At 38.2% G+C, this 23,453-nt stretch overlaps 1 protein-coding gene across 1 annotated transcript; it reads right to left on the bottom strand.

Annotated features, from left to right (window-relative positions):
• Nucleotides 1–17,624, bottom strand: LOC5576888 (glycine receptor subunit alpha-2). Its single transcript, XM_021847728.1, has 4 exons — nucleotides 17,299–17,624; nucleotides 16,907–17,218; nucleotides 616–811; nucleotides 1–553 (listed from the first exon to the last, which is right to left on the bottom strand). Exons 2-4 carry the CDS (start codon nucleotides 16,984–16,986, stop codon nucleotides 230–232), a joined length of 600 nt encoding a protein of 199 aa, XP_021703420.1. The 5' UTR covers nucleotides 16,987–17,218; nucleotides 17,299–17,624; the 3' UTR covers nucleotides 1–229.
• Between the last annotated feature and the right edge of the window lie 5,829 nt (nucleotides 17,625–23,453).

Raw genomic sequence — 23,453 nt, 5'->3', positions numbered from 1 at the left:
TTCTAGTAGGTAATAGAATTATCAAATGTCTCAAAACTTTGTAACAAAAATATTTTCATGAATGAAAACCCTTGCTATGAGAGGATGGTTGTGAATTAGATCCCCAATGCTAAAGAAAAAAATATTTAAAAAAATGTTTGGTAAGCTTACCTTCACTGAATGATTTCCGATTCATCAAAATCTTATTTTCCGACAAGCAATGATATAACCGACAGACCTGTCTTTTACCTCATCCATACTTACAACTTTCGATCATCATCGAGCAAACTTGCGTATCATGTGGATAGGATTCGAACTTCATCGCACAGGACAGAACCAGTGTCAACTTGGACATGTAGAGCAGTGTTTTGTCGTGATAAAGCCATAGATAATGATTCGGTATGCTCATTTCGTGGAAGGTGACTTTTTTGGCGTTCTTGAAGAAACAATCCGGTCGCCAAATGTTGTGCAGCCAGTCGACGTCCAGTATCCGGTACTCTTCGCTCATGTTTTCCGGCAATCGTAGCCGTGGATCGCGCCAGCTTTGTGCCAAAAATATGTCCGCTACGTACGTCTACAAGTAAAGGGGTCATGATCCAATGTAAAGATATAAAAGGTATATTGCTGGATGCTTACCATTGATTCCTCGTTGATAGAATCTATCGATAGGACAGTAACGTGGAAATACACCACTGTCGGTTGACCCAATAGTTTGGGCGCACGATTCTTATCGTACGTTTTGTGGTGTTGAGGAAGAATGTCGGAGAGTGATAAACTTACGGCGTGGTGTTTGGAAAGTTCCCCTATATCGGAAATGTTTGCGTAGTTGTTGCTGAAAATAATAATGAAAAAATGTTATCACATCGATAGCGCATGACAGCTCACTCAGTATTGAAGCATGTCCGGAAGAACTTGAATCCATTGAGAATCAGAGCTAGGGATTTTTAATAAGCGGAAATCTGGATAAAGGACATGTGGGGTTGACCCATAATCATCCATGATTGGATACTCCAGCTTTTGGTGACCCAATAGCGGTCTCGTTGATGGTCACCTTCACACGAGGGTTGGTCCGGTTGCCTTCAGCCGTCGTGGCCACAGCAGCAGTCTTTCCTGGTGGGGTGACTTGCCATCGGTAATCTCCGATTGGCGCCCGGAACTGACGGTGTTCCGATGATCACTTTATGGGCGGTAGTAACTGGAGAACCGATAGGTAAACTGCAGTGGCGAACTCCCGTAAAAAACTCTTCCGAACGGCGTTCGAGCCAGCCCACGGCACGTGAGCCGCAATACGACAGATAACGTTCTTGGGCTGTTGTCCCGTCTATTGCCTCACACAAATTGCCCCGTTTCCTTCAGCGACTCCTCGCTCATCCTTGTCTCATTGGTCACTCAGAATCCCCGAATGCGGTGCTCATTTTCGATATCCGGCTCTCCACACAAATGAAGCTCGCTGACCAATTACCAATGAGTGCCTCATTGTACCCACACCATCTCTCAATTTCAATTGGACGTTAGCGAACTTAACATGGAAGATTCCCTACCATCCTAAATATAAAGAAAAGATGTTACCGTACATGTACGGTAACAACCTATAGCAAACGAGTTCGTGGGAAGTTATCAAGCAGGTTTCATCGACGGCCGCTTGATAATGGACCAGATCTTTTCCGTGCGGCAAATCCTTCAGAAACGCCGTGAGTACCCTACGCACCATTTGTTCATCGATTTCAAGGCGGCATACGATAGTATCGACCGCGTAGAGCTATGGAAAATCATGGGCGAGAACAGTTTTCCCGGGAAGCTCACAAGATTGATCAGAGCAACGATGAACGGTGTGCAAAACTGCGTGAAGATCTCGGGCGAACACTCCAGTTCGTTCGAGTCTCGGCGGGGACTACGACAGGGCGATGGACTTTCGTGCCTGTTGTTCAATATTGCGCTTGAAGGTGTTATGCAGAGAGCCGGACTTAACAGTCGAGGCACGATTTTCACGAGATCCGGACAATTTGTTTGCTTCGCGGATGACATGAATATTATTGGGAGAAAATTTGAAACGGTGGCAGATTTGTTCACCCGCTTAAAACGCGAAGCAACAAGAGTCGGGCTAATGGTGAATGCGTCGAAAACAAAGTACATGCTGGTTGGCGGAACTGAGCGCGACAGGACCCGCCTAGGAAGCAGTGTTACGATAGACGGAGATACCTTCGAGGTGGTGGACGAGTTCGTCTACCTCGGATCCTTGTTGACGGCTGACAACAATGTTAATCAGGAAATACGAAGGCGCATCATCAGCGGAAGTCGTGCCTACTATGGGCTCCAGAAGAAACTGCGGTCAAGAAAGATTCACCCCCGCACCAAATGCACGATGTACAAAACGCTCATAAGACCGGTACCGAAATTTCGGGTGAAATTGATCATTTTTCACGGTTTTTCTAGTCTGTTTTATATAATGTTAACAATGCCAACCAACTAAATGCAGGAAAACAAGTACGAAGGTGAGCCTCATCGACTTATGTACCGAAATTTTCTAACAAATGTCATTTTAGTGTTAACAAATAAAATAAAAAATCAGAGGATCTCATTTTGGGGTGAAATTGATCACTTGTCAATGCCATTATTGTTAGTTTCCAAAACAACTCTATATGATAAATTTGAGCTCCCTGAATCCGAATATACTTGTGAAATTCTTAACAATGCAATATTTATATAAATAACGAATAGTTAAATTTCAAGAATTACGCGGAAAACGCCTAAATGTATGCAATTTCCTAAGGATTTCAATGATATCTAACAGAAATTCAATTATTTCAACCATATGAGCTAATTGGTACGAGTTTTGGTGATGAAATCTGGTTTGGGGATATATATCAAGCATCCTCACAAAATTTCAGGTTTTTACCATGTTCAAATCCTTGCTTATAAATAGAAGTTCATAGCAATTTGTCAATACTGCACCGTGCATGATTCTGAAATTTTACGTTATTTTCATAGAAATAAACATTCTTAAACGCAAAAAAAAACTTCAAAGCACACAATTCTACAATAGTTACGACAAGCAACGTTCTTTTACTGCAGCTTACATTGATATTTGTGCTCCATTACGAATAAAGAAAATCGTGTGATACGATGATCAATTTCACCCTTCTGATTAATTACACCCTATTTTACGGTAGTCCTCTATGGGCATAGGATTCTCTATATGAGAATCAGACGTCCGATCCCATCCTTCGCTACAATTGGCGGGTTCGAAACCTCCATCGTCTACCCAGGACATCCGGATAAGAAATGTCCGCAAGTACCGGCGGCAGCTAATGGCATCACCAACATTACCCAAACATCAGCAAATTCCGCTCCATCGGGAAGTGAAACTAATTCTTGCTTCAACACCGAAGACTTTCCTCCCATTCAATCAGTTTCACATCAACAACCATCGGTGACGGCTATCAACGAGAAAGGCAAACGAAAGGAAGAAGATATGTTCGGATTCTGCTTCTCTGAACGACAGTCAGATTGGCGTTGATAACCGAACACCTGGACCAACTCTTCGGCCAAGAAAAGCACAAACATAAATATTTCTTGTTAAATAGTTTTAATGAAAAATAGTTTTTTCTGCTCCGCAAGCCTTTAGGCGATTGAGCCTATCAAATAAATGATTAAAGGAAAAAAAATGATAGAACCAACACATCTATTATAGGTATTCAACACTGCTAGCAAAATCCTTAATATTGAACACAAAACGTCTTCTCTTAAAGAACGTTGCATGCAAAACGGCTCGGTTTACATGATTTTCACGCTGAAAATTCAATTATAAATAATGCACATTGAATGACAAGCCATTGATTCATCCATGTGCCTTATATATGACAGAATATTCTGCGTAGAATCATATAAACCGATCAATCTTGTTTGCAATTTCACTTTCTAGATGCAAGAAAGCATGCAATATTGGCGAATGTTGGATAGAAGACCATGGAATGTTTCACTCAAGATTGCGGGCATTTTCGAATGCAATGAGACAGTTTACAATATTTATCGTTGAATATTCAGTTATAACTCGTTTTACATGATTATCATAAAAGTTTACGAGTCACGTAAATTTAAGATTTTTTTACTGTGTAAGTACAAATGTCACTTTAACACATGTAGTAGAAGTACAGACGCCCCATAGTTATGGATAGCACACATATATGGATTGGACTTGGATTAAATGGAGAATATCGCATCAAATAGAGCAATCACACAAAACACATTTTACCTTCGTGAAACTTAAATCCATATAGCATCGCAATCAATTGAAATGTGCTTAAGCATGAGTAGGTTAGAGTACGTTTTAAATCCGTCGCCGGGTTTTTTTCACCTCGGCGGGAGTAGGCTCAGGTACCATTACCTGACTTAGACCGATCCAACTCTGAACATAGTACCCCATGAAGGACTATGTCAACCCTAGCCTTCCTGCTTGCTTAGATAACCATGGGATCACAAAGGCGACTATTTCAGCGGAGACGGATAGTGGCTCTATGGTCGACCCAGAAGAAATTATCCATCAAAGCAAACAACTGCAATGTAAAGAAGAGGATTGTGGACCCATCAGTAGTAACCAGCTGAGGTTCCCGGCAAGAAAAGAAGGGACCGTCCATAAAAGACATTTTTTTCATCTCTATTAAGGTGAAGATGAATCGAAGCCAAAGTTCAAATTTGCAAGAGCACGGATCTGGAGAACCAAACATTCGTTTAAGCTGAAAACCTTATCGATTGATCACCACCAGCTAGTGACCAATCGATTAAGTTTTCAGCTTAAACGGAAGTTTGGTTCTCCAGATCCGTGCTCTTGAAAATATGAACTTTGGCTTCGATTCATCTTCACCTTAAAGACGTGTTTTTAACATTACGCTAGTTCAACAGGAGAGAAGGTTCAGCAGAAGACTGAGACCCGGTTGAAATACGGTCAGCAGAAGACTGACCGATAGAAAAGAGATAACTGTCAATCTAACATTTCATAAGTTTAAATCCATACATACCTAGTACAATTAGGCAAAAAATTTTCGTGTCTGTAGTCTGGCATCGATGTCGTCGTCGTAATGGGTAGGACCATATAGGTACTGCTGTACAAGTTGGCATCGTGTAAAAACACAGTAAAGCAGCAATGGGGCATGGGGCAGACATAAAGGGCATGGTTGACAGAGGCTGGGATATGACAAGACTCGCATTCTTTGTGGAAGGGACCGTCTCTTAAATTGTACGATATTGGGATGTGTCCGGTTCGCAGGCATGATAATGCTCCTCAACATCATTAGAGTTCGGTGAAAACCTCTAGAGCAGCGTGCTGCCTTTGCTTCTTTGCAAGGGAGCGAAAAAATGCCAAGCAGAGAGGCAACGAAAAATGAGCGAGGAAGATGCAGCACAAAACACAGAGTGAAATTGGGTCCTAAAATTTTTTATGAAATCTTGTTTTTATTTACCAACACGAAAGAGCATGTTATTGCAACTACTTTAGCCATTTTTTACGTTTAAATAATGGCTATATCATGTTTAAACTTCAATTAAAAAATTGGGTCCATATATGAACCTTGACACTTTTGATCATGTTTGACGTTCGCTTAGTCGACAAAAACACCACAGGGGTTTTAGTTTTAACACTGGGGTTGTTCCTAACTGACATTTCGGAAGGGACACGGAAAACAAAATATATCCAAATTTTGAGTCTAAGCCAAGGGGTGTGACAAAATCTAAAGAAACATTAAAAAATGTTTTTTAGACTTAAACCAACGAAAAACGTAAAAAAATTGAGTAAACATATGTTTTTGGACTAAATTTAAGCGTTTAGCACTAAAATTGGGACAGGGCTTTAGTACACTATTTCATCAAAAGAGGGAGCTCCCACAACTCCCCAAGGACTGTTTGTTTGGGCGGCAGACTCAAGAGTTCTTTTGAAGTGTGAGTTAAGGTGAGCATCGCAACAAGAGAGAGAGAGAGAGGGTACCTGAAAAAATCCTCGCGTTTTCTTGCACTCTCACTCGAGGAGGATTGAGGATCTGTTTTGCAAATTTTGAGTTCAGTTTTTTCTCCACAGAAAAACGGCAAAATTGCCTCCTCTTTGCCTCGCAGAGGAGTTTCTATCAAGCCTGCCGGTTCGTAAGCGAGATATTATCCTTTGGTCCTTGAGAATTGGCAGGTTTGACCAAGTGGTGGTCACGTTTTTCATCCGAAGGAAAAGCGTTCTTGTGCGGTACCATGAGTCTTCCCAATGTTGACGGAAGGTAGATTTGATCCAACGTTTAAGATCCATGAAAGGAACCTCTGAGATATACCGTTGACCTGAAAGGCCCGATCTGGCAAGATGATCAGCCATTTCGTTCCCTGGAACTCTGCAGTGTCCAGGGATCCACGTGAAAACCGTGCAGGTAGTGCGTACTTCAATATTGTTTAAATCCAAGGGTGTATAGACAAATCTGACTGTAGTGCAGATATTACACTGGCTGAGTCGGTTAGGACTAAGATCGAACGGTCAGAAGGGATGGTAGCAGCGATAAAAGCTGCTGCAGCCTCGGTGGAAAATACTGAACACTATGTAGGCAGGCTCATACTTACGTCCGGGATGTTATTAGCTGGACCCATATGCCGACACCGGCGTTTGTAAGGGAACCATCTGTACCGAAGTACCGAAGAGCAAAATCAGAATAAGAAGTTTGTAGCTCTGCCGACAGAAAAATTGTACTTTATTCTATTGTCGAATTTTGGTGGCGCGGATCGCCTGCTCCTGTCTCCAAGCCAGTGAACCCTGGTAACCGGCGGGAGACTCAAGTTGGCTGTCGTGCTTGAGGCTCTATTCCCCTTATCAAGGAGAAAAACCCTGCCTTCACCGGCTGTCTTGCTGAGGAATGCTACCGTTTTGCAGGAGATGAAGCAGCGAATGAAGATTCGAAATGAAAAAAGTCTGGCTTCAAAACAAGCGAAATCTGATGGTGCTGATGGAAGCAGACCAGAAATTATTCTGATGTAGGAGTATGTGGCGGTACCACGAATAATTGAATTTGAAATGAATATTAGTTTAAGTTGACCCGAAGAATTTCCTTATGTTGGATTAGATTATTAAATAACCTTCTGTATATACACCTCTCACTTTGAGTGAAATACTGAATTCGAGTTCATTTGTTCATTTGCTCCACTCCGTATACCATTTGTAGAATGAGTTCCCTGTTCGATTCTAGCTCTGAGCGTAAATCGACAGCCAAGCGATCCTTTTGCAGAAGACCGTGATCTAGGCTCGTATATCGACCTGGGTTCAAGTATCGTTGACCGCCTAAGTCTTTTATAAAACTTCGGGTGGGCAGCGAGTTGGATGATCGCCCACTTAGGAAGATTGATGCGTATGCGTGAAGGCAATTTGTGACCTTCGCGAAATTCTACTTCGTAGATTTCGCGTAATTACCGGCGACGAAGATTTGCAAACCTTGCGCCTAATCTGAGGATCCCTGAACTTGACTCTTTCACTTCGTTCTGGTCTGTGAAAGAGGCGAGAGCGGTCCTAATAGTCTAAACGCGCCGTGGTGTGAAGTTCTAGGTGAACTAGAGATAAACGTGAAGAGTCCTTTAGGTTGCTAATTTAGATTTTTCCCTTATTTCCCTCAAATAGCTAGTTAGGCAAAAGTTAAGTGCCGTGATAGCGCTTTGTGCAAGTTGGTGTATATTGTGCGAGTGTTGAACCTTAAATGCGAATCCGTGGTGCTATAAGGTGTCCGTGGGTATATTATAAGTTAAGGCCGCGTGTCGGCAAGCTTCCGTTGACATGATTTTAAACCATGAGTACCCGTTCATTTTGCCCATGTGCATGTTCGTTTCGTTTATGTGTCGGTAGTCGGCAACATAAATTCAACCCCCAATTCGCTCCAACGAAGGTACGGTGCTGCCATCTGGAAAAAGTTTACTCTATGCGTGAAGCGTCGAAAATTTAACCCGGCAAGGTATACGAAGTGAAATTTCAAATGCCTTCGCGATGACGGAGGCAATTACCACAGTTAACCCTATGCGTGAGACTCCGATTTCTTTACATGGCAAATAATAGGAAGTCAATTTTCAAAGGCTTGTAAAAAATGCAAAACAAAATTTAATTAAATTCTGTTAAGTGTACGGGGTTAGATTTATGATAACCTATAGAATCCGCATAATATTGAGGAAAAAAAAATATAAAAATCTAAATAATGTGTCTATAATGTAGCCCATCAATAGTCTATCAACATGTACTGAAAAGAATTTAAATAGCTATTGTAATTAATTTTATATGTAGGCATTTGAAATTTCACTTCGTATACCTTGCCGGGTTAAATTTTCGACGCTTCACGCATAGAGTAAATTTTTTCCAGATGGCAGCACCGTACCTTCGTTAGAGCGAATGAACACCACCCGTCGCACTGCACACAAATGAATTTACCGCACACCAGAAGAGAGTAAGAGAGTAGCTAAAAAGAGGGAATGAAGTAGTAGAGCTAGGCCTAGAGTTTAAGATTGTAAATGTGAACAGAAGTATGCATTAAGCATTAGAGCAGGGTTTCTCATCCGGTGGTCCGCGGACCCCTAGGGGCCGTGACGAGCTCTCAGGGGGTCCGCGAAGCCTTTGAGAATAAGTGTCCTTTCTTTTGATTAATGAATAAATGTGAGGAATCTGTTCCTTATATATTATTAACCAGTTGTAAATTTTGCGTTATTTGAATATTTATGAGCCGCAACCTTTTTTGAATATTTTAACTGTGATAATACTGGGAAATTTCCTTCAATGTCATTCTATCGGTTTCAAATAGCAAGCTAGCGATAATTACTTAACTTTCTCATTCAAATCAATGTGATCTTGAAAAAAGCTTAATTTTTGGCAGATTTTGCCAGGGCTCATATAGCCGTAGCGGTAAACGCGCAGCTATTCAGCAAGACTAAGCTGAGGGTCGTGGGTTCGAATCCCAATGGTCGAGGATCTTTTCGGATTGGAAATTTTCTCAACTTCCCAGGGCATAGAGTATCTTCGTACCTGCCACACGATATACACATGCAAAAATGGTCATTGGCATAGTAAGCTCTCAGTTAATAACTGTGGAAGTGATCATAAGAATACTAAGCTGAGTAGCAGGCTCTGTCCCAGCGGGGACGTAATGCCGATAAGAAGAACAAAAACCATTCGTGGAAGCCTTTTGAATCTACTATTAAGTTTTGAAGTAAAATTTTCCATCGATATTTGTCGCAGTAATCTTCGGTATCTGACAAAGCTTTCGAAGATTTCCTGATGAAATTTCTGACAATTTTTCCCCACATCATATATATTTTTGTCGATAAGCACGTGGGATTTGGAATGTTGAGGAATGTATCTTATTCTTTGCCCTTTAGTTTCACGTCGGCAGGATATTTTGAAAGCTATTGAGCTCATATTTGGGCGAAAATGCGTAGTTTTTGTAATATTTTTCAAATAAGAAATAAAATAATATGTTAGTCAGTCCACAGTCCGGGAAGTCTCTCTTCTGTGCCGTCTACATCCTGTATTTATAGTACAGAAAATACCTAAGGAAGAAGTAGAAGGTATCAAAATCATAGGAACATAGGTATCAAAATCATCGGAACAAGTTTTACGGGAATGGCCATATCTCGGAAGATTGTCAACGGATCTTAATGCGTCCACCTGCATTCAATCATCAATTGGATCTAGTTTCTTGGAAAAATCTTAACATCTATAGAACGTGACACCGCACAAAATAGCAAGCGACAAAATAATGTAATTTGGACATGACATCAGAAAATCCGGAACATCTCCGGTGTCCATGTATGCATGGCCATGTAAATTCCTGAAAAAAGACCTAATTTGCCATCGAATGCTTCCAGATGCATCCCATTTCATCCATTTTTCAAAAAGTTATGAGCATTTGAATCTGAGCAAAATTTTGCCTATCTCAATCATTTTGCCTATCCCTTGTATTATTCGTTTCTTGAAGGGCTAAGATCCAAGGTTGATTATTCTGGATAATCAATTCCAGATCCCAAAGCCGAGACCTGTAGCCATTCAAATTCCATTGCAGAATGAAATTATGTGATGTAGTAAGAGCAGGAACCGGAAAACTTGAGAGAGAAGTTTCTTTGGATTGTATGACATTTGCCAGAAAACCATTCCCCAGAATCATTTTTTGTAATTCATTCTCAACCTTGATAATCAATCGACAAATTAATGGAAAATTTAAGGCTTCCAAATTTTCCGACACTTGTTATTTTGTTATCTTGAATATATTCATATTATTTGTACTTATAGCATGTAACATTGTGTAGCCAACATTCAGATTATTTATACAGTCGCCTCTCCTCATTTCGATGTTCTACATCTCGATATCTCTCCCTATGTCGATGATTTCATAAAACCCTTCAGTCTGCATACATTTTCACTCTCCATATCTCGATATCCTCCTTATCTCGATATCTCCATATCGCGATGTGTTTCTGTTGATTTTTCGTTCTCAATTTTCTCTACGTATGTCGATATGACCAATATCGAAGGTTAGTAGACCAAAGTTTTGGGATTCAAAACAAATTAGAAGCGCAAAATGACGTCTGTTTGGTTATTATTATTATTATTATTCTTGGCAACGGAGTGTTTTTCAATCTAGTATTCATCAAAAATTTGTTCTTTGTCTCGACCTCTCCCTATCTCGATGGTCCCTTCGATATCGAGATGTGGAGAGGCGACTGTATTAAGACGATTGGACTACTTGTATTGCACAGTGCAAAAAAACAAGTGAAATTTATCGTCACTTGTGCAGTATATCGCTTACGTCTTGAATGTTGCGCAAAATAATATTTATATCATTGTTATCTTATAACAAGTATCAAAAAACGCAATTGATCGATCCATGTTGTTTAGCCTATTTGGTGACAATTTTTCGCATACAATTTTATGCAATTTTCAAAACGTGAAAGATGTGTGGCAGAACTGATGAAGGGATTATCTATTTTGCTTTATAGCTGACCTGAGTGAAAAAAGCAGTTGAGACGTTTAGCACGAATTAGTTTAGTCGGATGGATAAATGACTAAATAGTGTACCTTTGTGGAATATCACAGAACAACAAAAAAAGACAGCCTTCCATTAAAAGAAGGGGAAATTATGATTGAAATATGATCAGTTTAGCGCGAATAATTATTTTAAGAATATAACTCTAATGACATAGCCCAAAGTTCTTTCGGTCATATATTTACATACATTATTCAATTGTTGAAAATAAAGTTAAACTTTTTTACTCTTTAATTTGAATCGCGTTTTTTGTTTTAAAATAGTTTTACACCATTTGCGACAGGCTGCCGAAAAACTCTTCAATCTTTAGAATATACCGTACAAGAGATATTTAGAAACCCCTTGGAGGACCGCCACGTGGTCATGATTGACAGCAAAAACCAAAAAGATATTTTTTCACATATTCAGCCACTTGCTGTACGAAACAAATCGGTAATGAAGATTTATGTTTTAAGAATCACTCGAATCATTGAAGATTACAAATTAGATAAACGTCATGTTTAAGTTCCATGATCGACTTACTTTAAATACAACTTCTTTATTCGGGGACAGGTATTGACTATCCATTTCCCGATTTATGCATTTTTATTTTACTTTAATCCTCTTTGCAGATACTTTTATTGCGACCAGTCTTCCTTTGTTTTTTAAAACTGTAATTATTTAAAATTAAGATGGCACAACATTGTTTTTTATAACTTCCATTGCATCTGTTAGCTGCAGGCAGCAAAATTCCTTTTCAGTACAATTATGAAGAACACTTCCACTGTTATTAACTGAGAGCTTTCATTGCCATTTGACCATTTTCGTATTTGTAAATTGTACTGCAGGCATAAAGATACTCTATGCTCTGGAAAATCGAGAAAATTTCCAATCTGAAAAAATCCTCGGCCGGTGGGATTCCAACTCACGGCCCTAAACTTGGTCTTGCTGAATAACTGCACGTCTCTAAGTCTATAACACCATAATAAGTTTAAAACATTTTACCAAACAAAAAGTTAAAAATCTTACGAAACAATTATTTTCCATATAGATATGTATCGTACGCTGAAAATCATAATAATTCGAAGGATTCTACACGCCTTTGTATTTTTACACGAGCAAAGTCCAACATCAAAATGATAGCAAGTTGAAAACATATATTGTCATATAGCATCAAGTTGATATCATAATGTGATATCAATACATCAATGATATATTCGATATCATATTTAGTTTTTGTTCTGCTAGCATTTTACATTTTTGTTCATATTTTCTTTTTATTTAATTATAAATTTATTCGTGCTACATGTTTAAATACCATGAGAATATAAAAAATAGGCATTTATCTACACACCAAAAAAATCTTAGATTTACACGTAACGTAATTTTAGCCTCAATCATGCAAAGCCATTCAATGAAAAAACCTATAAACACATCTATTATTTACAACATTGTTACCAAAATCCTTAATATTGAACACGAAACATCTTCTCTCTAAAAATGTTGCATGCAAAACGGCTCGGTTTACATGATATTCACGCTGAAAATTCAATCATTAATAATGCACATGGAATGACAAGCCGTCGATCCATCCATGTACATTATTTCTGACATAATATTCAGCGTAGAATCATGTTAACCGAGCATTCTTGTTTGCAATTTCACTTTCAAGATGCAAGAAAGCATGCAATATTGGAAAATGTTGGATGTAAGATCATGAAATGTTTCAGTATCATTCAAGATTGCAAGCATTGTCGAATGCAATGAGACAGTTTACATTAATTATCGTTGAATGTTTAGTTGCAACTCGTTTTACATGATTATCATAAAAAGTTACGTGCCATGTAAATTTTAGAATTTTTTGCTGTGTAGTCGCAGCCACGTTTCAATATCAATCGAAAATGTGTATATCTCAGCGAGTTCTCAATTTGCTCTCAATGATAGCAGAAACTGTTTTCAATTTGCTTTCACTGACAGCAAAAAGAGTTTTAATTTGATTTCATGGGAACATTTTTCTGCTCTCAGTTTGGTCGTTTTAACGGTAAAAATATCACCGTTAAAACGACCAAAATGACAACAAACTGAGTTATCAAAATCCGCGTCATCACAACATCAAAATAAGTATTTAATATGTTCTCAAACTTTGCTCGGGTGTGCAAAGCATAGTTGGTCGGCGTTAAGTCAGAGTGGACCAAGTCACATTTTTCATATTTTGAGAAAAATGGGTTTAAAGTCTAACGCTCTGTAATTTTTGAACTCGTTTAAATTTAGATTCAATATTTCTACACGTCTTTGTATTACTTCCAAATAGTATAATGTGAAGTGATAATCATGAAAAATCATAATCCAAGCCTCTAATAGAACGATTTTTAGATGGACTATGTGTACTTGGTCCATTCTGACTGAACTAAAGACCACCGTTCAGTGAGTTGATTCACTCTGACTGAACAATTTCTAAGAAAATAACAATCATTTAATGCTTGCATGGTCAAACTGGGCGCATATCTCTAAGATAAACAGATTATCAAGAGCCTCCGACACCAATATCGTAAATTCTTCAATAATCCATATCCGTCAATACCGAAATCAGTGACACTGCGATAGCCTGAAAATTTAGGTTTTGCAGGGTCAGGGCATTGAAGACCAGAAATATTCAAATATGTGTTCAGTCAGAGTGGACCAAGTGAAAATCTTGAGTACCGACCAAAATATAGTAGCCCAATAAGCGGCGTCTAGCACATTCCATACATACACCATAGAACTATCATAAACTTCTATCGGACTCTGAAATTGACTCAAAAAATGCAATAATCAATCAGTTTATTGCTTTTCAACACTTGGTCCGCTCTGTCTGCACAGAAATTGTTGCAATTTCTGACCACCCATTCAAGTATGGTAAATGCTCAAAAATCAAAATCAAATGCATCGAATTAAGTAATATTTATAAATTTCTATTGATGGATAAGTAGAAGAATCATTCGATGTCGAAAAATCTGACAAATCTCTTGAAATGTTTTTCATTTCCTCGCATTCCTCAGCACGCTGATCATTTTCGCTATTCTGATAATAAGCACTTGGTCCACTCTAACTGCACACTTTTATCGATTTTTATTGATCATCCAAAGTAAATTTGTCACATATCTCTCGCAGTTTACAGCTTTCATCAAATCTGGTCAAAGTAAATCGAAGGTGAGGTAATTTCGCATCTAATGAGAGAATAATCCAATTTTCCGAGGTTTGGTTACTTGGTCCCCTCTGACTTAACGCCGACCAGTTATGAAGCAATATCTTTCCCTGGTCCATTCTGGCAAATGGTTTTCTAGCAAATGTCATACAACCGAACCCACAACTGGCAGAGTTGAAGGAGCTGCGGTAGAAAAGCAGGTTTGGGAAAATCCATTGAGAGGACATGAGGTTCTAGTAGCCCCACCAAGCGGTACTACTGCCAGAACTTCTGGAGCTACGGCAAGACAGTCGTTTCCAACAGGGCTGCTAGGAAACCTTATGAAGGACTGCTGCTGTGAGTTCGAGCCCGAAGAAGAACTGGGAGACGCGTCAAAAAATGGATTGACATAGGTTGTTAAGGCTGATAAAGATTCACCGGGTGCAGGGCCCAAGAAGTGGTCAGTTGCAGACAGGATTGTTCTGCCGATTCCGGGCATGCCGCTTGGCATTACTACTGAGAGGCAGGATATCTGGAAGGAGCATCGTTATGTACAGAAAACGACGGAATATCTCCCGCGTTCCCCGCGGATGGAGTTGAGAACCGAGAGAGATCGGAATTTGAGACGGGTTGATGTTTGGTTGAAGAAACCTCCCTGGTAACGGTTCCGGAATTCCCGGGTGAAATCCGTGTTGAGCGATTGTAACGAGCGTTGTGTAACAGATCATACAATCTGGCATCGCTTGCCTCCGGTCCCAAGGCTGGAAAGTATTCAGCTTGTACGGTCGAAGAGGGCTGGCATGGTGGAGTTTAGTGGTATTTTCTGTTCGAGTTTCGATTTGACGGATGCTTGCTTCCCTCGTTGTCCATCGGGGCATTGGGCGTTCCGAGCATCACCCAGAGAAAACAGTTTCCTGTGGCTTGCTTCCCACGCTGTCCTCAGGGGAATAGGATGTTAATCCCTTTTGCACCCCCTTCCAACTCTCTATGAGTGACAGGAGTTGTTCACCGGTTCCGGTACTTCCAAAACATCCGCACCGACGGGGCCCTGACTGCCCAGATAACTGGTTGGGGATTTCGCGGGATAGGCACTGTATCCCTTATGCGTCCCGATAGCAACAGTAACGTCTGGATGCCGGGGGTTGTCCGCCAGTTCCGGTAGGATGTAGCGTCCGCACTGACGGGGCCCGGCTGTCTGTGAGAACAACATGCTCAGTCGACTATTGAGATTCGATCGTCTCGACGCTAATTTGCGGAGTGAAGATGGCAGGAAGAAAATATTGTCCAATCGTTTAGGCCATATTTTTGAAGAAGACTGAGCGTTAGTGACTGCTTCTACTGTTTGGTTCTACCACCTCTCTTGCGGTGCTTTTTTTTCGCTTCGAGTTGATGGTTGAGACGTTTGAATCACCAGATGGGCAACTGTGATCCGAAGTGGAGTGGACCCTTTTAGTAGCAATAGGATAGCAAAAGGGGGTGCCTCCCGAAAATGCAGGTGGCTGCTGAGTAACTCGATGTCATCATCAAGTTTGTTCATAGAATAAGCAATATCAGTAAAGAATAGTATGCTAAAATATCGACTTCAAAGCAGGATTACGAGAAGGCCAAGGAACAACTTGGCAAGATCGATGGCAAAAAAGCCACTAAGTGGTGCCAGACTGAAAAGTTTTCCTTCACATAGAAGCGCGAATATATCAGATGAAATTATTCGATACGCGATGCGAAAGAAGGACGAATACGTGACGAAAAGAAGAATGGTATAAAAGGGAAAACAAACTTACGCGACAGTCCTCCAGAGTGGAAAAGCTAGTACGAACGAACTTACGCGATCAAGTCTAAGACCTAGAAAACCAAGAAAAAAGAGCCACGGGAGACCCTGTCGATGAAAAAACTAGATTTGACAGCAGTGCATTCTATCTCCAAGCGATCCCTTAGGTATCTTGGGGTGATGTCGATAACAAGCTCAGCTTCGATCGCTTCGATAGCCACGTTGAATATGCTATAAAAGGGCTTCTACAACTGTAACGCAAGCTCCTGGCAGGCGTGGCGCTACCCATACTGAGGTATGGAGGAACAATCTGTTGAAAAACGCTTAGAACGAGCAGAAAGCGGTTGGAAAGGATAGGATCATGTGGTTAAGAGTACCAAGCGAATAGTCCGAACGACGCCCATCGGACTCATCATCAAGGAAGATGTTCAATGCTTTAACCAAATAATCGTCAGGCGCATATAAACCAGATGTTGGCATATGTCCTAATGGCATCTTTTCGATACGCCATTTGACAACCGAGATAAGAGAAGCAAAACAAAACAAATAGTAAGCTGGTTCTTTTTAAAGACATGAATGGTAACCACATTAGACTTCGATATGCTTAACATATCCACACGACCAAGCACGTGACAGGTTTCGTTGCACAACCAAATAGTAGGTATTAACTTTGCATGCTGCATTTCACAACTCTATTCTATACAAAGCAGTTGTCCTTGAATAATAGTAAAAATAAAAACACTCGATGTCTGGTCAGTGTGCGTCTAGATATCGGCAAACAGGACTTATTTCCGTTACATAATCCTGAGACAGAAAACCACGGTAAACATTTTCCATCATGGTTTTCTACGTTGACTTTTCTTCTGTGCATGTCAGCTCAGGTGATTCAATTTTGCGGTTGATTTATCACGACGGGCATACGAAATAACAAAATGGCTACTGTTTAATAGAATTGCAACTAAACCGTAGCATGATTTCTTGACTTACCGATTAGTTTTTGCTCCGAGTGTCGAATGGAAACAACTGGTCATTAGTGGAATCAGAAGTAGAGTCCACTTCGATGTCATGTTGTGACAGTTGAAAGATCATCCAAGAAGTTTGGCCTTTCAAGCCTTTTGCTTACGTAGATTCTATAAATCCCCGGCCATAAATATCCACGTTTTCACGAACGCCATATACTCGATGAAAAAATAATGGTCAGTGGGTTTCTTCAATACGGCGAATGTGGGAAATCGTTCGCCAGAACGGAGAAAAGAAAATCGTTTGCACTTATAGGGTATCCAATGATGGTTTCGTCAGCTGTATTGATGGTTTAGAGGAATTGAGTTCAAAAATCAAATACTTATTTCCAATTATCTACACAAGTGAGCTGTTATTACAATATTCACTTTGGTTGTGGGCATCGCCCAATGTCACAGTCTGAAACGAAGTTTTTTCCACTTCCAAAGTTTCGATTTCATTTTTAATTGTTAGCACTGTTGAATTCAATCCATGTATCCAAAACCAGAATTCGTAGAAATTAGATGACCGTTGAGGAATTTCTGACGAGTTTTTCCAATCCATAAATGTTACTTAGGTTGACGCAATCTCACAATACGCGGATAAGCCATTTTCGCAATAAAATTGATTTTTTTTTAATGATCATCAAATGTACTACACGAACCGAACGCGGGAGGTGAAAAAATTCGACTGGACATGGAAGTATCGATTTCATTTTCACGTAGATATGCAGAATCGAATTGCTCAAGAATGTAGGTGACTGACTCAACAGAATGGCAGTTAATTTAATTATTCGAAAAAGTTGGCAGTACTGACTCTTCTACTATGATTGAAAAGGTTCAAGACCAAATGGGTATGAGAATATGCAGGATGAACATTGTAAAATTATATTGATTTTGGCTTTTCTTTTAATTTTAACGTTGTTATAAATTACGTGTGCTGCTTCAAATTGCCAGACGCTCCGAAAGCCAGACAATCACCTTTTAATGGCATATTTGGGCTGAATTTCGATTATTTTTCTGCTTGGGATCCATCATTGTAACGTCTTCTTGTTCGTTTGGTTTGAAATTTTGATTGAATAAAAGTTTTCGGGAGAATTAAGGCCGGTAAACGGGATTCAAAGCGTGCAGGCAATTCGAATCAACATGGTAATAACTTTAGAAAATAACATTTAAAATATTCCACACTATATTCTGAAATTTTCGATTTTTTTATCGAAATTAAGGTGAAGATAAAGCGAAGCCAAACTTCAATTTTTTAAGAGCACAAATCTTAAGAACCTAACACTCTTTTGAGCTGAAAACTTAATCGATTGATCACCACCAGCTAGTGACTAATCGAATAAGTTTTCAGCTAAAACGGATGTTTGATTTTCCAGATTTGTGCTCTTGAAAATTTGAGGTTTGGCTTCGTTGCATCTTTATTTTAATACATGTTTATGTAAACCTTTCTATAAGTTTTATACAGTCAAAAGTGGAGTCATATTAAAGGGACCATCGAGTCATTTAAATATTAAGTCATGGAACAGAAATCCTTTGGAAAGTTTTTTTTTTCAAGGGATTATCATGCTTCGTAACCATGAGAGTTCGTATTTAAGTATGGTTGCTCGATATCGATATTGAGTCATAGAACATCGCACAGTAGTGCGCTTCCATACCAAGGTCGGACAAAACATCAAAAATGTTCAATATTTATTAAGGACGATAAATTATCATGTTTATTTTATTGTCGGAGTTACATTCCTAAAAACAAACGATATATAAAAATGATGTTTCTATGGAAATTCAGATGAAAATAAAAGGCTGTAAAAGGCCATAGTCTTTCCCAAAATTTTCATATATAAGTATATGGTACCATTTTGTAATGATCACACACCTTACATGTTGAATACTGTATGGCTATCGTCAAACTGGAAGACACACTTACTTGCATTACAATTAGCATATTGAACTGTAGTTGGTCAATTTAGAGCATTATGGGGATGGTAACTGAGAATGTATCTCGTTCTTAGTCATCAGGGAATCCTGATACAGATTTTCAATTACTACAGACGAGTAGGTAAGGAACATCCATTATTACAAAGCGTACTTTTGATAACTAATACTTCATAACAATGTTGGAAATGGAAGTTATGCAGCTGAACTAGAAATACAACATAATCATCAATCGAATCTGTTCAAAATTTAGTTAAGAAAACGAATGAGCGTAGTATACCTTTATTCAAATTTGTACACACCATTGTTCGTTGTGGTTTGATTCATCTCACGATTTCCTAACCATGAAAATGAGTTGCTTTTGCACTGAGATAGCTGAAAAACTACAGTAACTGTCCCTAACTCGATAATTCAATATCAATATAATTCGATATGGGGTTAAAGAACCATAGTAAAAGTTGCTTTTCATGGCTACCTCGATCGATGGTCCCTTAAATCACAATTGCACTGATGTTGTGTTCTGTAACTCGATGGTCCCTTCAATATGAAGTTGACTATATCAGCATGATTTCTACATGTAAGTGAAACTTTTCCAAATCAATTTGATCATGAGGACTGAGTCTTATTACTTTGAAATGGCCATCATGGCTTTTTGTCTCATTCTAACAGTTATCATCAAAACTTGCAAAACCAAATCTTGAAAATGAACTGAATAAATATTTCTCGATAACTTTTTCAAATCGACGTAAGTAACTTCCACAGGGTTTTGAAAAAATTAATTCGGAAGAAAAACAACTTGTCTTCTAAAACTGTTTTAAATTGACAACGATTTCCGCCATCTACCCATCGGTCCCATTTAAAAAATACCCATATTTAGTGGGTTTCAAGTGATTTTCACAAACCGGAAGTCGCCATCTTGGATTCCAAAATGGCATCAGACATTGATTTCTGTCATCTACCCATCGGTCCCGTTCCAAAAATACGCTACAAAGTTGGTTCTCGTGGGTTGTTATCAGGCAGGAGCGTAAATGGAATTTTTGGAGCGTAAAAAGAGGGAGCGTTATTTGGAATTTCGAGCGCAAAAAGAGGGAGCGTAAAAAAAGTGAGTGCAAAAAGATGTTTGGCTGTAATTTGGTAAACGCCTGATTTATATAAACTGTCAATTGGGTCTTTTGTTGAACCAAGGAGAGTTTGGAGTTGGTTGTTTCTACTGGTAAAAACTAACTCAAAACCAAACTTTCGTAGGGTTTTAGTATTTTATTTTTTTGCAAAAGGTGAAGTTTTAAAGCTCAATTAGTAGTTTTGATGATGTATTTTAGTACCAAATTGATCGATGGCATCCAATACCGGACACAATCTGGAAATGCCTCGAATTCTGCAAATTTGACCATCATTGAATGTGTACACTATAGGAATAGTTTATAATTACCAATTCAATGCATTTGCTACACTTAAAAGAGTAATTTGAGTTTTTCTTAGTTTGCAATATGCCTATCAAAAATTTCTTCCATATATGATGATAGATAGCATATTTTACGATGTTGTTCTGAATGTTCATTCTTTTTAATTTTATTGCATGTTTGATACCATGATCGACGGAACCTATGAAAAATGAAAGTATTTTGAGGCACTGACGCAATAATTACAAAGATATCATATAACAAATCAAGCTGTCCGAAACTGAGGGACAGGAGGTGCTTAACGAAAATTGTAATTCGTCCATATTTAGTTCAATTATGGTACAAAATACATTAATACTATCAAATTAGGATTATGTTCGATCATGCTCGTGATCCAAAGTATTTTTTCATATTCAAAATAATTACTAAATAGGCTCAAAATTAAGAAAATACGTCAATTTTGTAAAGATTTTCAAACTTTTCTACTTTATTAAAAAGGCATGCATATTTCAAGGATGTGTTATTCTACGCAAACATTAGTCTACACAATAGCTTTCTTTTCTACTTATACACCATCTTGATTGGACCATGATTTCTCAATGTTTCGACTTTGTCTGGTATTGGGTGCTGTCCGGCACTGGGGGATCTCCCAATATTTATTATTGAACAAAAAGGTTGTAAATCTAGAGTTTCTTGTAAATTTTTTGTGAAACATTTTTTATGTGTAATCCATAATAACTATGTCTGCTCAAACATGTTCGTGGGACATGTACAAGCAAATTCATACTGACAAAGCTTTACATCTTCGCTATTATTTGCGATTTACATGCAAAAAGATTGGAAACCTAAAGTGTCTCGTTGTTTTCAGAATAAAACAAATTTTGAGTGTAATCAATCATTTATATTTCTACCTGAAAATGTTCACTGGACTACTTCAGTCAAATTGATATCAATACCCAGAAAACCAAAATGTACGTATAAAGAAATCTCCTGGAAGCTTTGAACGTGCAACACTTCACTTATAAGATTTCGCGAAAAGGCCTTCTACGTACAAAAGTGGAGGCGATATACGTGTATATTATGTGATGAATAATAGCAAACAATGCGAGTGTATAAATTTTCTAAGTGTACGAGACGAAACAAAATGCACAGATGAACACAGAAAAAAGCGTTTTTTGTGAGGAAACTCATCAATCTGACGATTTTATCCACCGTATTTTGCGGCTGTTATGTGATTTATATGAATTAACGAGTTATTACGTGAACTTTGAAGCGACTTCTGGTTGTCTGGGTAAGATCACATTTCATCGATTTGAATGTTGTTTTATAAGCAAACTTTTTCAAATAAGCAGTATATTTTATTTTTTAGTAAAATAAATGTTGAGTGTAATCAAATTCCAAAAATCAAATTTTATGTCTGCTGAAACGATTTCGCTGCACTTCTACAAAAACTATCATGTCGAAAAAACTATGGTGGTAAAAAAATTGACATAATTTGTGTACCATCCATCAGGTTTGATTTTCTCCATATTGAATAAATCATGTCAGATTCACTCCATATTCAAGTGATTTAAATTTGGTTCACCTAATATCTAAACAGTTAGAGTCAGATTCACTTTATTTTCAAGTGATTCAGGGTTGATTCACTTCATATTCAACTGTTTCAGGTTTGATTCACTTAATGTTCAATTGATTTCATGTTGTTGATGTCTGTTTCACTTCATTTTCAAGTGTTTTGACTTGATTCACTTTATGTTCAAGTGATTCACACCTGGATCACTTCATATTCAAAAAATTCAGGATTGATTCACTTTATATTCAAGTGATTTAGAATTGATTCACATCATATTTCTGTGATTAATGTCGGATTCACAGCATATTCAAATCGTTCAGTTTTGTTGATATTCAAGTGATGCAGTTCTGAATTACTTCATATGCATCTGTTCCAGGTATGAAATACTGGATGTTCTCATAGTTCAGGCCTGATTCACCTAAAATTAAGGTCATTTAGTCTTGTTTAACTGTATTTTCCAGTTGATCAGGTATAATTTAATAAATTTCCAATCAGTTTAGTGCTGATTCACTTAATTTTCAAGTGAATCATGCCTGATTCACTTTATATTCAGGTGGTGCCTGAACGATTGACTGCATTTTCCAGAGATTTTATATTTGAGGACATCATTACTGATTCACTCTATCTTTGAGTGATTCAAGTCTGATTCATTCATTTACAAGCGATTCATGTCTGATTTACTTCATGTTCAAGTGTTTGAAGTTTGATTTATTCATATTTTAGTTATTCGGGTCTGATTGGCTCTATATTTATCAAATCAGGACTGATTTATTTAATTTTCAAGTGATCCAGGTTTGATTTACTTCGTTTTCAAGTAATTAAGTAATGTGTTATTTTTTTAATATTCATTATTCTTTTCTCATAATCGAGACTGATTCGCTTCAAATGTTTCAGGTCTGTTATACTTCATATTCAAGTGCATCAGGACTGATTCACTTAATAGGTCTAAATTATTTCATATTCACATGATTCACGTCAGAAATAATTCATATTCAAGTAATCTGATTAATTTGGAGTTGATGTTTATCATTTTTGTTTAACTCAATTTTTCAGTGATTCATGTCTTCCAAACAGTTTGGGACTATTTCAATTCATTTCAATTCAATTCAATTCATGATTCAGGTCTAATTCATTTCATGTTCAAATAAATTAAGACTGATTCCCTTCATTATCAAGAAATCCTGGATTGGTTTACTTAATTTTTTAACAAATCATATCAGATTCATCTCATATTAAAGAGATTCAGGTATGACATCATATTTAATTTTACATTCAAAGGTATCGACCGTGATAATTATATTTTTGAATTTGTTCATCGGCATATCGGTCTATTTTGCTCGAAGTAAGAGGGAGCATGGAAAAGAAAGCAATTACTAGATGGATACGTACCGTGAGGGAACGGCGAGAGAAATTGGATTAGATGTTGAAGAGGGCCGGATGTGACACTCTGAACAACTTTCTCAAAAACTCGACCATTCTATCTCTTGTGGATCACAAGAGAGAACTAGTTTCGCACACTCAATTTAACATGCTCACTAGCACCACCTATCGGCAAAATTTCAAACCAAACTGTTTATTTTTTGGATGTCCTGCTTAAAATGCTCAATTTTACATGCTCACTAGTACTA

This window comes from Aedes aegypti, chromosome 1 (assembly GCF_002204515.2).
Source record: "Aedes aegypti strain LVP_AGWG chromosome 1, AaegL5.0 Primary Assembly, whole genome shotgun sequence".
Taxonomy (NCBI): Eukaryota; Metazoa; Arthropoda; class Insecta; order Diptera; family Culicidae; genus Aedes; species Aedes aegypti.
This window is presented reverse-complemented; position numbering and strand designations above follow the sequence as displayed.